Source organism: Colobus angolensis, unplaced genomic scaffold, assembly GCF_000951035.1.
Source record: "Colobus angolensis palliatus isolate OR3802 unplaced genomic scaffold, Cang.pa_1.0 Scaffold295, whole genome shotgun sequence".
Classification (NCBI taxonomy): domain Eukaryota; kingdom Metazoa; phylum Chordata; class Mammalia; order Primates; family Cercopithecidae; genus Colobus; species Colobus angolensis.
The window spans coordinates 1,906,734-1,922,657 of NW_012116210.1; the positions used below are offsets into that span (position 1 = coordinate 1,906,734).

The 15,924-nt window shown below is 39.5% G+C and overlaps 1 protein-coding gene across 1 annotated transcript in view; it reads right to left on the minus strand.

Moving 5' to 3' along the window:
• Positions 1–15,924, minus strand: part of TBC1D31 (TBC1 domain family, member 31) — an 85,514-nt gene that overhangs the window by 64,226 nt on the left and 5,364 nt on the right. Inside the window, exons 3-4 of the mRNA XM_011949296.1 lie at positions 11,186–11,301; positions 7,600–7,778 (exon numbers count right to left, since the gene is read on the minus strand). Coding sequence (XP_011804686.1) covers positions 7,600–7,778; positions 11,186–11,301 — 295 coding nt within the window. The remainder of the gene's footprint in view (positions 1–7,599; positions 7,779–11,185; positions 11,302–15,924) is intronic.

Below are 15,924 nucleotides of genomic sequence, written 5' to 3' on the forward strand. Positions count from 1 at the left end.
GCAAAGTGTTTCAAGATAAGTAAGTGTTAAGCATTTTTTTTGTAAGAGTAAAAAGGTGCAAATGCATATATAATCATATCTTATTAGAGATTCAGTTTATTTAATGGACAACTGAGAGTGAAAATGATAGCAAAGTTGAAAATGTCATCACTTTATTCTCCTAGTTTCCATTTTTCTATCACAAGCGTAAACAATGCTTCCTTTTGTTAATACAAAATTATTAACGGAAATTAACCAGTATTTTCTCATAAAAGTTTCAGTGGCCTCGAATATGATTTTGTGTGTCATCGACACAACACACACACGTATATCATGCACTAGAGAACATACTGGTTAGCAAACATAATCTACTTAGGATTAATGCCAATAAGACAATAAAAAATACTAACTCAGCTACATTAGATACTGACAGATCAGGCAAGGGCCTGATCAAGCTCCTGACTTCTTCCATGGCTCACTTTGCTAAAGACAATCTGTGGTAGATCTTTCGCTATCAGATTCACTGTTAGGAAGATTTATAATATGAAGGCCTTACAGATTTCTGTGATCTACAATGAATGCATTAAAACACTCTTTCAAAACTGATGTCAAAAAGTGACTTAAGAAAATTATTATTATAATTAGCAGTCACTTTTCTGGAAAAGTAATAAAGTTTATTCCTGCTGGGAAAAGCAGAAGCTTAAAAGTTAATGAGCATCAACTGCTATTTTAGTGGAATAACTGTGATAGATTATTGCCTACATGATTATTCATTACTAGATTTGTGATTTTAATTGCCATATTTTAATGATTATAAAATTGTTCCTAATGAAGCATGTCATTATTATTTAGATAGTGTCATCTCTTGAGAAACATAAAAACCTTAGGAAAGACTTCAAAACATTAACAAAGTATACTTTTTGGGGGGTTAGGTTCAAGGACAGAGCTGCAGTTTTTCCTTGTAGAACACAAAAATCCTAAGCTTTCCAATTCAGTTTGAGGAGGTAGATGAACTCTTTTCAAGGTTTATTTTATCTATCTATCTATCTATCTATCTATCTATCTATCTATCGACAGTCTTCCCTCTGTCACCAGGCTGGAGCGCAGTGGCGCGATCTTGGCTCACTGCAACCTCCAATTCTTACGCCTCAGTCTCCCAAGCAGCTGGGACTAGGGCCATGCCAATATGCCCAGCTAATTTTTTGTATATTTTAGTGGAGATGGGGTTTCACTATGTTGGCCAGGCTGGTCTAGAACTCCTGGCCTCAAGTGATCTGCCTGCCTTGGCCTCCCAAAGTGCTGGGATTACAGATGTGAGCCACTGTGCCCGGCCCCTTTTCAAGGTTTAAAGAGTTTAGGATACTAATATTAGCAAGTTAAGGTCAAATGTATTATTTGGCAGTAGTGTCCTGGGTACACAGGCCAAATTAAGTTCAGCAAAACACTCTTTATTAGATGTTTTCTGATATCCATCACAAAGCCTTTCTGATACCACAGTAATCACAAATCCCGGGGATTCCAAAATCTAACTAATGAGCCGAGTATCTTACCTCCAAGCATCAACAAAAGAATAAAAAAGTACTAATCTGAAAAGGTATAACTAGTTTACCTGAGAAGCAGTAAGGCTTTAGATAAAGACAGGTTTAAATTCAAACTGCAACTCTCTTCTAAACTATGTGATACTGAACAAATTAAATTACTTAATATTTCTGGACAAAGTACTTAATATTTCTGAACTTCGGTTTCCCTTCTTGCAAAATGGGGACAATGGTATCTACCCTTTCAGATTAAAGCTTGAAAATAACTATTTAAAATGTAGCTTCATGGAACATACTGAACAACAGGTATCTATTACTATTACTAATAATTACTACTATTACTGCTTACAAAAATCAGCGGAAAGAGGTTACAGTGGTAGGTTCTTTACAAACACTCTGAAATCAAAGTTCCGTAGTTCCTTTTCTGAAACCCTTGGGGCTTCAGAATGCAGATTTCCAATTTTAGATAGGTCGTGTGATGTATATTCTATAACATTATGTAGAACTTTAGGCGACCTGGGGCAATGCCCCGTACTCAAATATATTAATATTTCAGCCTCATGTCAATTCGGTTCAGATTTTGCTGCCAAATGAATTGAGGTCAGATCGCATTTTGCCGCTGAGTTACTTAAACACGTTTGGGTTTCTGAATTGTTAATATAATGTAGCTAAAAAATAAATAAATAACAGTTACCCCCTAGTTTTGTTTTTTTGAGACAGGAGCTCGCTCTGTCGCCTAGGCTGCAGCACAGTGGTGTGATCTTGGCTCACTGCAACCTCTGCCTCCTGGATTCAAGCCATTCTTGTGCCTCAGCCTCTTGAGTAACTGGGACTACAGGCACACGCCAGCACACCAGCTAGTTTTTGTATTTTTTGTAGAGACAAGGTTTTGCCATGTTGCCCAGACTGGCCTCAAACCCCTGGGCTCAAGCAATCAGCCTGCCTCTTAAAGTGTTGGGATTACAGGCGTGAGCCCATGTGCCTGGCACCCTACAGCTTAGGCAAATTATCTAACTGCACTGAGATAATCCTATCATAGTCTTGATGGTTACAACAGCAACAGATGCAATTTTACTAAGCAGTTACTATACAACCAGCACTGTCCTAACTTTGCATAGATTATCACACTCAGTGCTGAAACCAAACCTGAGGGAGGGACTACCGCTGAGTATTCCTTATGCAAAATGCTTGGAACCAGAAATGTTTTGGATTTTTTTTTGACTTTGGAATATTTGCATTATGCTTACCAATTGAGTATCCCTACTCCAAAAATCTGAAAATCTTAAATGCTCCAATGAACACTTCCTTTGAGCCTGATATTTGAGTATCATGTTGGCACTCAAAAAGTTTCAAATTTTGGAGCATTTGGGATTTCAGATTTTTGAACTGGGAATCCTCAACCTGTATTGTTTACTATTTTTTCCTACACACAAGGTAAATAGCTTGTCAAAAATGTCTAACATGAATCTACTCAAACCTTTAGACTTAGTATCTAGTTTACAGAAAATGCAGGTGAAAGACATACATGATGAAACAGAACAAACAACTCCAGAATGTGGGGCATTTTCTAAGATAACTGGTCTGATCTCTCCAGAAAATTAATGTCATGAGAAAAAAAGCAGAAGACTGTGTTAGATTAAAAGAGCCCTCGAAATTGGAATCCGTAACAGAAGACACAAAGCAAGTAACTGAAGGGTCGCATGTGTCATCAAAACAAACACATAAATAAAAGTTCTATTTAAAATATAGAATCAGAATCTGTAATAAAAATATGAGTTTAGTAAGAATTTGATAAGAATTAACGTTTTTAGGGGCACATGTTCTCAGGCTCTCCTGAGGGCTGTGTCACGGGAAAAAAAACTTTTCAAAAAATGAACATTTTACTTTAATATTCAGGTTACAGTTATTTCCTGTTTTCAACAGAAGTGGTCATCACCTGGCCCATCTCTAGTCTTTGTACAGCCCAGGAGCTAAGAATGGTCACTTTTTTTTTGAGATGGCTCTCACTGTGTCACTGTGTTGCCCAGCTGGGTCTTGAATTCCTGGGCTCTGGGGATTCTCCCACCTTAGCTGGGTACCTGCCTTTAAATGGTTACATTCTGAATGGTTATATAATTTTGCTCTTGAACTGCAAAGTCAAAAATATTTTCTGGCCCTTTAAGGAAAATTCGCTGATAACTTGGACTATGGTGTTATTTTCTTTCATTTTATTTTATTTTATTTTATTGAGACAGAGTCGTCTCACTATTGCCCAGGCTGGAGTGCCATGGTGTAATCTCGGCTCACTGCAACCTGTTTCCCAGGTTCAAGTGATTCTCCTGCCTCAGCCTCCCCAGTAGCTGGCATTACAGGCATGTACCACCACGCCCAGCTAATTTTTGTGTTTTTAGTAGAGATGAGGTTTCACCATGTTGGCCAGGCTGTTCTCGAACTCCTGACCTCAGGTGATCCACCTGCCTCGGACTCCCAAAGTGCTGGGATTACAGGCTTGAGCCACCGTACCCCGTCCTGTTTTATTATTTTAGAGCAATTTACTGTATGCACACAGCACACTATACATACATTTTCACATTTAATTTTATTCTTATAGCACTAACATTAATATACTTAGGCACACATGACAGTATACATACATTTTCCACAGTCCTAATTTTTAAACTAAAATATCTTAATGTCCAAGCAAGGTTTGCATTGGCAACTATTCAGCGTATACTCATTTTAATTTCATAGTAAAAAGAATAGATGGTTTCTGTGTCATGTGTCATTGTTTCATAACTGTTTCCACGTGGGTTCAACTCTCAATGTTCTCTTCTTTGGAACTTAAAATTCAAAATGTAAGTACTAAAGCAATTAAAGAAGAAAAGACCTACTAAGACATTTGGCCTAAATCCCTAATGAATAAGTTGGCACAACTTTTATCTCTTTTTAATTATTAAAAGCACATTAAAGGACTCTGGGATTTCCATGGAGACTACAAAGTAAATTTTTGGTTGACATGCACTGCTAGCTGTTCATGTTAATAACCTAGAAATTAAAAGCAGTACTGCATGTATAATATAACCTGAAGCAAAATAATTAATCACACGAAAGACTCAGATACTCCTGAAAATAATATTTAGCTAATGAAATAGAAAGAAAAAAACCTGAAAAGCAAAAGATGGTGGGCATTAAGGAGACAGGGCCTTCCTTGGACTAAAACAACCTAGCAATGCCACATTTGAAGTGGGTTTGAGGAATAGGGCCTGCATGCTCATTTGAATAAAATCAGCCAAACAGAAAGTTTTGAAGAGGAAAGACCTATAATTCCTTCTTCCTCTGACTTTTCCACTTCTAACATTTTGAACACCAAAGCCTGGCATAGAACAGGTGCCCAGGCCGGGCATGGTGGCTCACACCTGTAATCTCAGCACTTTGGGAGACCAGGTGAGTGGATCACTTGAGGCCAGAAGTTTGAGACCAGCCTGGCCAACATGGCAAAACTCCATCTCTACTAAGAATACAAAAATTAGCTGGCTGCCATGGTGCACGACTGTAATCTCGGGTACTGAGGAGGCTGAGGCACAAGAATCGCTTGAATCTGGGAGGCAGAGGCTGTAGTGAGCTGAGATTGTGCCACTGCATTCTAGCCTGGGTGCCAGAGCCAGACTCCATTTCAAAGAAAAAAAAAAAAAGAACAGGGAGGAAGAAGGAAGGGGAGAGAGGGAGGGAAAATCGGTGATGTGGACAATGTAGTGTGACACAAAGTGCCAGCTCCCTTAGGGTGGAAGTCACAGACAGACCTCTAGAGCTGAAGAGATATGACAAGCTTGGATATGGGGGCCTAGAGGAGGAAGAGTCACCGGGGCACTGAAAAAGGATGGGATAGCCAAAGGCTCCTTGACTCCATCCCAGGATTTGGGAGGCCTGACTCTGCAGAAAGGCTCCGATCTGGCTTCACACCCTGTGGGCTCTGGCACTTGCAGCTGCCAGTGCTTCCAGTCTCTAGATCCCAGTGTCTGTGTTTGGGGAACAATAACCACTGCCTACTTCATTGAGGCCCTGTCAGGACTGAGTTGAGATAAGGTATGGAAAGTTCTTAATACAATGCCTGAAACATAGTAAACGATTCAGTAGCTATTATCACAATTGAAGAAAGGGTGAGATCTGACTCGGTGGAGAGAATGGGAGGGTTACTGGGTGTGGTAAGGAGGGAGGAGGGGGCAGCAGCGTAGAAACCCTATGAAAGAGACCAGTTTGGATGTCATATAGGAAATCACAGGAGATGACCACCGGGGGACATACAGGACAAAATAACAATAGGAGCTACTATATAAGGGCCTGGCACTCTGCCAAGCCCTTGACATGAATTATTTATTTTATCTCATTTTCTCATTAGCCCTGGTAAGGTGGTTACCACAGACCCATTTTCCTGCTCAGGAAACGGAAGCCCAGAGAGGTTGGTTATGTGGCTTGTCTGTGAAAAGAAATGATAGAACCAAACTGGGGCACTTGTAGGGCTCAGAACAAGAGTACATCTGGAGGCCCATATACCATATGTTTCTACATAGTTGGAAAAAAACAAAAGAAATGGATTTTTAAAAGGTGGTATATTTATACAATGGAATTCTAAACAGCAATAAGAAAGAACAACTTATTAATAATATGGATGGATCTCAAAAACATTATGCTGAGTGAAAAAAGCCTTACATAAACTATTATTGTATAGTTCTATTTATACAAAATTTTAGAATAGGCAACACTAGTCCACGGTAGGAAAAAGAAGAGTGGTGGTCACCCAGGGAGGGAGACGGTGGAATTTTCTGGGATAATGGTAATGCTACAGCTACACAGGTTACACAGGTGTATGTATTCGTCACATTTAACAAATGAATACTTAAGACTTACATATTTCATTATATATAAATTTTACATCAACTAATATTGACCCCTAGTCAATTAAGTAAAGGCTTAAGTATTTACAGGGAAGTACGCTGATGTCTGAAGTTTACTTTAAAACACACACATAGCTGGGCACGGTGGCTCATGCCTGTAATCCCAGCACTTTGGGAGGCCGAGGCAAGAGGACTGCTTGAGCTCAAGACTTTGAGACCAGCCTGGACAACATAGAAAGACCTTGTCTCTATAAAAAATTTAAAAATTAGCTGGGCATGGTGGCACACGCCTGTGGGTCCCAGCTACATGGGAGGCTGAGGCAGGAGGATCGCTTGAACCCAAGCTGTAGTGAGTTATCATTACACCACTACAGTGCAGCCTGGGTGACAGAGAAATACCCGTCTCAGAACAAAACACACACACACACACACACACACACACACACACACACACACAATCTTGAACAGAAAGATGGACAGAGTGGCTGGGTGTGCAGTGGCTCACACCTGTAATCCCAGCACTTTTGGAGGCTGAGGTGGACGGATCACTTGAGGTCAGGAGTTTGAGACCAGCCTGGCCAACACGGCGAAACCCTGTCTCTACTAAAAATACAAAAATTAGCTGGGCATGGTGGTGCGTACCGTAGTCCCAGCTACTTGGGAGGCTGAGGCAGGAGAATCACTTGAACCTGGGAGGCAGAGGTTACAGTAAGCTGAGATCATGTCACTGCACTCCAGCCTGGGTGACAGAGCAAGACTCTGTCTCAAACAAAGAAAAAGAAAGAAAGATGGATAGACCCATAAGAGAGTATAATGTAAAGTAGAGTAGAGGATAGTACAGTAACGTGTTAATGGTAGAATCTAGATGCTGAACGTACATGTGTTCAAAAATTCTCACAAATCTACTACGTGTTTCAAATTTTTCATAATAAAATGTCAGAGGGTTAAAAATGAAAACAAAACCAATCAACTAAGTGACTTTTGCCTTACGAGAGTTGAAGTTACACAGCTATAATTTTAGAAAAGAGCTCGCTAAGTCATAAATTGTAGCTATAGGTAACATCTTTGGGTTGGCCACTTTGCTTTGCTTGTTGCTGAGTTACAGAGCTACAAGGACAAAGTAAATCATTACTCATATATATCTATACACCCTGTTGACCAAGAAATTAGCCCGAGAAGCACAATAGGCCAAGATGTCCCCTGTCACTGACCTTCTGTATACCCACAGATTGGCGAATATTCAGCTTTCTTTTTCTTTGAAAGGTATCCAAGTCCCATAATTGTGCTGTATCAGAAGAAGTGGTGATGGCGTATTTCCCTGATGCATGCACAGAGATTGAAAATACTGATGACTCATGTCCTCTCATCCAGCTAACTAGCTCCTTGGTGACTGTGGTAAAAAGTAAAATTGTTACCCAGGTAAAACACTGTACGTTTAGAAATAACACTACATATAAACACCATAGATGAACTGATCCAGTAGGTGGTTAGGTATTATATGAGGCACCTCCATCAATATCCACAAAAATGGAAGCCTGTGGCTAGTTGACAAAGTATGACGGGACATGTTAGCAACATCTCATTCATGTAGGAGACAAGGCTGACAAAGGCTTTGATGCAGAATAACCTCAAAATTTATGCTAGTGAGTTTGGGCTTTCTCTTCTGGGTAATTTTATGTAAAAGAATACCATATTTAGTCTGTGTTTTAGAAAGAGCACTTTGAGGATATCTGGTGGAGGGGAAGAGATTAAATAAGAAAGACTAATTTGTATGTTGCTGTAATAATCCAGGCAGGAGATAGGGAGGGCCTCAACTAAGAAAGTGGCAATGGAGAAAAGAACAAATCCAAGAGCTAGTAAGGAGAAAAACAAAAAGATATTAGTGATCAAGTTGATGTCCTGAGATATAAGAGAAGTGAAGGCTCCAGTGGTTCCAGCTTAGTTATTTAAGCAGATGGTGATATTGTTAGTGGATGTAAGAAATACATGAGGAAGGGCCAGGCAGTGGCTCACGCCTATAATCCCAGCACTTTGGGAGGCTGAGGCAGGTGAATCACTTCAGCCTAGGAGTTTGAGACCAGCCTGGGCAACATGACAAAATCGTATCTCTAAAAAAATAAAATAATAATAATAATAATAATAAATACATGAGGAAGAACAGTTTTATCAGTGTGAGATAATGATAATACATTTGGTTTTTAAACTTGAGTCTGAGGTACTTGTGTGTATTTGTGTAAGCAGAGAAAATAGTTTGGTAGGGAAAGTACCAAAAACTATTCATGATAATTATCACTGGGTAGTAAAAGCGTAGGTGATTTTTCTTTTCCTTTACACTTTTTTGTATGTTTGTAAGTTTTCTACAGTAGGCATGTTTTATTTTTATGATCAGAATTTTCCCCCCAGGAAGATGGAACTTGAGAATAGTCAGAAAGCAAGATATAAATCTGGGAAACATTATGATACAAAACAGGTCAAAACTGAAGACAGAGAAACAGACAAATCCCTTAGGGAAACAGCAGTGGTTTCCAAACACCATTCGGAGGTCTGGCATTAGTTAATGATAAATTTTCCATTGGTCTTCAGGGAAAGAGAAAAATACAGATAATGCAGTGAGTTTTTCATAAAGTCAAATTTAAAGTACTACTCTTTCATTTGTATTATGTCACTCCCTGTTTATGCAGAAAGAAAATCCCTTGTTTTATGAAATTGTATTTTTTTCCAATGTCAATTAGCAATATTAGAAGTTGACAAGCTATGTGAGTTCTTCCACTTTTTTAATTGGGTCAAAAATCCAAAGTCTAGGAACCACTGAAAGAATTCAGGAGACATGATTGAGAAGCAGTTAGAAAGACAGGAGGAGAACCAAGGTAATAGAATGAAAACTAAAACAAAACAAAACAAAACAAAAAACTTTCAGAGTAATCCCAATGGTTAAGTGCTATAGGGAAGTAGGATGAAAACTGTAAAGATGACTTAAACGATCAGGGCTTAGGGTCACTAAGGGCCTTGGAGACAGAAGTCTCAGTAGCATGGGTAGGGGAAGCAAGGGTCAGAATTCATCAATGGATACTGCAAAGAAGCAGAATTTGGCAGAGAGGGGAAAGAAAGAAGGAAGGAGACAGTGTCTAGGGAAGGGGCTTCATGGTGGGGGTTCCGTGAAGTAGAAGAAACTATAAGAACACGGAACAAGGAAGAAAAAGAGGAGAAGAGTAGAATCTAAGGAAAGGTGAGTTATCAAGACTTGATTTTTCTGATATTTTGTCACAGCAATGTTTGTAACGCCAAAAATTGAAAACAGTTTGAAAGTCCAGCAATAGGTCATAGGTTAAAAAATTATGGTAAACGTCTATACAGTGGAATGTGAGGTATTGATTTTAGATATGCGATATGAATTTTAATGAGGTAAAATTATCCCATGACGCAATACAGGCAGGATAATTATGTATTTGTTAGAAGATTAAAAAATGTATATACATAGAAAACAGACTGGAAAGAGAGAGCCCCATTATGAAAACACTGCGTCTCTAGGCAGTACTGCAGAATCACTGTGTTTTTTCTTCTTTGTATGTAGGATGAGAGTGTACTACAGTGAGTAAGAGCAGTGACTCCGCAGCCAGACCGCCTAGGCTGGAATTCTGGCTCCACTGCTTATAAACTGTGGGACTCTGATTAAGTTACCCATGTGCCTCAGTTTCCTCATCTGCAAAACGGGGATAATAACAGTATTCATCTCTGTGGGTTATGATGATGATTAAAATTAATTAATGTGTATAAAGTCACAGAAAGTCCCTGGCAGGGAGTAAACACTATATGTTAGCTATCACTAGCTTTAATATTATTATTTATACATCTGCTGAACATTATAACACATTGACTATCTTAATAAAAAAAAATACAGTTGAAATATCTCTTTTTTAAGAGTAATAGGTTTAGTCCACAGAACTCTATGTTCTCAATTTAAAAACATAATGTGGTATAAAACACACCGGCTATATTAAAAAAAGATATTGTACCTGTGTAGTAAGGAATTTGACCTTTACAGAGCGGTCTGGCTTCTGTTTAGGCTCCTGGGAGGTAACCTCTAAACCCGTGACTTAGGGGTGTCTTTGTTATTCCTGGCGGGCCCTTCACATTTAGTTTATGCTAAGAAGACTCAGAGTGGCAGATGGCCACACAAGAAAGGTCAACCACGTGATTAGAAGTTTGGGGCTTTTGGGGCGAGTGACATCAGACTAACTTCTAAGGAGGAGAGGAGGGCTGAAAATGGAGTCCAGCCATGTGGGGAATGATCCAATCAATCATGCCTGTGTCATGGCGCCTCAGTAAAAACTCTCGACACCAAAGCTTGGGTTGACTCCCTGTGTCAACAGTGCTTGGCGCAGATGGCCAGCCACACACCAATGCTGGGAGGGTTGTCTGGGGGGCAATGCATCCCTGAGGACAATGGAGACTTTCCTTTTGGAAGCCTCCCGGATTCCACTCCATGCTTCTCTTCCTTTGGCTAGTTATACTTTGTACCCTTTTACTATATTAAAACTATCATCATTAAGTGTAGTGCTTTCCTGAGTCCTGTGAGTTGTTCTAGTGAATTATGAAACCTGACAGCAGTGAGGAAACCCTGACTTTGTAGTCAACCGATCTAAAGTGAGGCTGTTCCTAGGACCCCAGCTTGCACCTCGTGTCTAAAGCGAGGGCAGTCATGGGGACTGCGCCCTCAAGCTGTACAGAGTGATCAACTTCTTGCACTTCTTCACTCTATATTTTACTCTGCTTCAAGAGAAAAACAGAAGTTCTTACCTGTATCAAAACATTTAATAGAATAATCAGCTAATGCCACAAGGAATTCAGATTTCCTACGAAGATTAAAGGCCAGAGCTGTGCAAGCTTGCGCTGTTCGCTGAACAAGATTGAACCTATTAAGAAATCATTGCATTAGTATCACAAATACTTCCAATAATTATAAATTCCATGTGGAAGGAGTCCGTAGAGACGAAGAAAATGAAACCCAGAAAAATGAGCTACCATTTTAGGCCAAAAATAGATTATGAAGGGTGCTATGTGCCATACTAAGGAGTTTGGATGTTATTAGAATAGGAAACCACTGTAAGTGTTTAGCACAACAGAATCACAATCAGGTATGTGTTTTAGGAAGATGATCCTGGCAGCAATGGCAAATGGGAAGAGGGACAAGGAATAAAGGAGATCACTAAGAAAGTTACTACAGAAAATCTCAGCCAGAGATATGGGAGCACAAATAGGAGAGGTTTCAGAAGCCAAGCAGAGGCTCGGTACGGATTAAACATGGAGCGAAGAAGGGGGAATCAGGACCTGCGCTTATGTAAAATGAAGATAAGGCTAGATACAAGGCTGTTGTGATGACTAAATGAAATAATACATGTTGAGTGCTCAGTAGAGTACTGGGCACCTAGCTAGAGTTAAATTTACAGAAAATTAAGCTTTTGAACTTAGGCAAAAGAGGAATAAGTTTGGGGATAGGAAATGATAAATCAGCTTTTAAACATGTGGTTTAAGGCCCTGTGAAACTGATCTAGAGCCATGCTGTCTGAAAGAAATACAACGTGGGCTACATATGTAATTTAAATTTTTCTAGGAGCCATATTAGAAAAGTAAGAAGAAATAGGTTAAATTAATCTTAATAATATATGATATGCTTTGGCTCTGTCCCCACTCAAATCTCATCTTGAATTGTGGCTCCCATAATTCCCACATGTTGTGGGAGGGACCCAGTGGGAGATAATTGAATCATGGGGGCAGTTTCCCTAACACTATTCTCATGGTAGTGAATAAGTCTCACGAGATCAGATGGTTTTATATGGGGAAACCCCTTTCCCTTGGTCTTCATTTCTCTCTTGCCACCACTACGTAAGAAGTGCCTTTGCCTTCTGCCATGATTGTGAGGCCTCCTCAGCTACATGGAACTGTGAGTCCATTAAACCTCTTCTTCTTTATAAATTACCCAGTCTCAGGTATGTCTTTATTAGCATGAGAACAGACTAATATACTTTAAGAACTCAATATGTATCTAAAACATTAGTATTTCAATATTTAATCAATTCAAAATTATTGAGATATTTTATACTTTTTATCATATTAAGTCATCAAAATCCAGTATGTATTTTAATTTTACACATGATTCATATCTCAATTTGGACCAATCACTTTTCAAGGGCTCAAGAGTTACATACAAGTTAGTGGCCCCTGGAGAGCCCAATCTAGAAGAGTTCTAGTAGGTAGTAGTAGCAGAAGTAGGTCTAAGTCAACAGTGTTTACATGGCAGATGAAGCCTGAGGCTTGGTGGTGATGTGATTATCGAAAAGAGTGCCCGAAATATGGAAGGAAGCAAGCCAAAGACAGATGTCTGGGGAGCACAACATGAAAGGGGCAGGCGCTGGAAGAAGAGTCAGTAAAACAAGGGGGAAAAATGATCAGAGAGGTAGAAAATTCAGCAACTGCTGTACCATGAAGCCAAAGAAAAGAATTTCAGGCAGGATGGGAAGACAAGAGTGTTTAGTGTTTTAGTAAAATGAGAACTGAAAAGTGACCAATGGATTGAACAATTAGGAAGATTTTGAGGGAGCCCAGTATACTGGGCTTTATGATCAAGCCTGATTTTAAGTCCGAGCTCAAGTCTGATTTTAAGTCCGAGATCTGCCGCTAACTGCTCAGCTCAGCCACAAATGTTTTTAGTGAAGGTGGCAGAATATGCCATATCAGAACACGCCACTTTGGCATAAGGATTACTTTGAGCTGAAGGTAACTGAGGAAAAGCAGATATAAGAAAAGCTCTCAGCCAGGCGCGGTGGCTCACGCCTGCAATCCCAACACTTTGGGAAGTCAAGGCAGGCAGATCATGAGGTCAGGAGATTGAGACCATCCAGGCCAATGTGGTGAAACCCTGTCTCTACTAAAATACAAAAAATTAGCCTGGCATGGTGGCGCACACCTGTCATCCCAGCTACCTGGGAGGCTGAGGCAGGAGATTTGCTTAAACCCAGGAGGTGGAGGCTGCAGTGCACTTGATTGTGCCACTGCACCGTGGCCTGAGTGACAGAGCGAGACTCCACCTCAAAAAAAAAGAAAAGCTCTCTGCCCTTGTCTAAAAGTTTACATGAATTTGCATACATTTACAAAGGTATCCCTCTTCCCTTCTCTACCAGGAAGGATAACAGTTGATCACAGGAGTTGACTTTAGATCTTCATCATCCTGGAAATAGCACCAGAGAAATATATATGACTACCATTAGTTTCCCATATATTTGCCTTCCCACAATTTGCTGCCCTGAGAGACTCAAGGTCCTCTTCTTTTGTCTTGTCACTTCTCTAAAAATATCCTGTTCTTTGACAAAGATGCTGTATAAGTCAGAGTATAAGCCACTTTTTGAGTTAGTAATACCTGGACAGTCACGTGTTACATGCATGATACAAGTTGATAATGTCTCACACTAATACCTGGATACTCTGGGTATTCTCATGCGTTACATGCATGATACAAATTAATAACTTGTTCATTCTGCTCTTGTTAATCTATGTTTTGTTACAAGGGGCCCAGTTGAGAATTTAGAAGGATAGAGGAAAAATAATTTTTTCTCCCCAACAACCAATAGTGAAAAGGGGACAATGGACAAAATAGTAACACTCATGGTGCAATGTCTCAGGGGAGGCTATAGAAGATAGGGATTAGCACTAGAAGAAATTAAGATCACCTGTTTTTATGAATAAGGTAATGAGGGCTGAACTTTATGAATGAGGTAATGAGAGCTGAACTTTATGAATAAGGTAATGGGGGCTGAACTTACAATATACTTGAGGCTGCAATGCGGAAGGAGAAAGGAAAGCTTGAAGGTGTCTGTTTTCCCATGAATCAGGAGGCCTGGCAGTCAGAATAAGAGTGGAGTCCAACGAAAGGAGACAAGGAAATTGGTAAAGGTTTGAGACACTTGGTGGAGAACAGGCAAAGTAAGTAACAGTAGATAAGCAAATGAAGTGCAAAGAATCCTCAATATTGAAGTTCATTATTCTGTCATGAAATCAATCAACAATTACTTTTATTTTTTTCAGGAGTATTAGCAAATAGACAGTGGTACTGATTTAAGATTGGGAATTGGTGAGGTAAGTTAAACAAGAATAAAGGGTAGAAAAGTTGGGCCCATTACTTTTTTAGTAAAGGGCAGAAACAATGATTTATAGATTTTTACCTAATGAATCACAGATAAGTAAATGATATGTCACGTCTTTTCTTGAACTATTTGAGAATAAGTTACCAAGATCAAATTTCCTATAAATAAGAAAACTCTCCTACATAATCACAATATACAGCAGCACCAAGAAATTACATTTATACATTACCACCATCTAATCCTAAAACTCCAGTCAAATTTTGCCAATTTTCCTAATAATGTTCTTTATAGCAAAAGGATCAGCCCAGATTCATGCCTTTGTCATGTCCCTTTCATCTCCCTCAGATTAGGAGTTCTTTAGTCTTTACCCAACTTGCATGATCTTGACCCCTGTGAAGATTACAGGACAGTTTTGTTATTAGATGTCCTTAATTTCGCTTTGTGTGATGATCCCACTGATTAGATTCAGGTTATATACCTTGGCAGGAATATCACAGAAATGATGCTGTGTTCTTCTCACTGCATCCCATCAGGTGGCACACAAATTTTGGTTCATTCCACTACAGGTTGTATTAACTTTAGTCATTTGATTAAGGCAGCGTTTGCTAGGCTTCTTCATTGTATAATTACTCTTTTTTCCCTCTATAATTAATAAGTATTTTGTGGGGAGGTACTTTGTGACTAGTCAATATCCATTCCTTATTAAACTGTTTGTTGATTCCAATATGAACTCATAGATTTCAATTTTATTCAATGGACAACCCATCTCCAACATGACCAGGGGGAGCTCCTTCAAGCTGGCAACTGTGTCTTTTTGACACCTCCCGAACATTCTTTGAACAATTCCTTCTTTCTGGCTACAAAATGTTACAGGCTCTTCCTGTACTTTCCCTGTCTGCATTCTGAAATTGGCCATTTCTGCAAATATCCTTGATTCCTTTTTGTAGAAAGTGGTACTTTGAAAATAAGAACTCAACACGGGGTATATTCATTGCTACCGGCATGCTGTTGCTCCCAGGCCCTCTGAGTGTACAAAGCTAAGGAATATGTGTACATATATTTGTACATACCTCTATTTAGTTCTATATCTGTCTCTATATATTCAAAACCAGGGGTTCAAACTGATATGTCTAATTCTAATACAATGTCAAGGGGTTTATTCCAGTTTTCTGCCTTCCATAATTTTTAAGTCTCTTTTCTAAGAGTGAGAAACCTGGCCCTCATTATCCCTAATATATTTATTTGATAAAAGCCCTCTGTATTAAACTAGCTTCCCATCACTGCCCCATTCACCATGCAGACACCCTCTGCCTCTCTTTCTGGGCTGCTGCAGCTCTCCTTCCCACCTAGCCCCACTGCATAAATATCTACCTCCATCAATCCCACCTCATTGCTTTC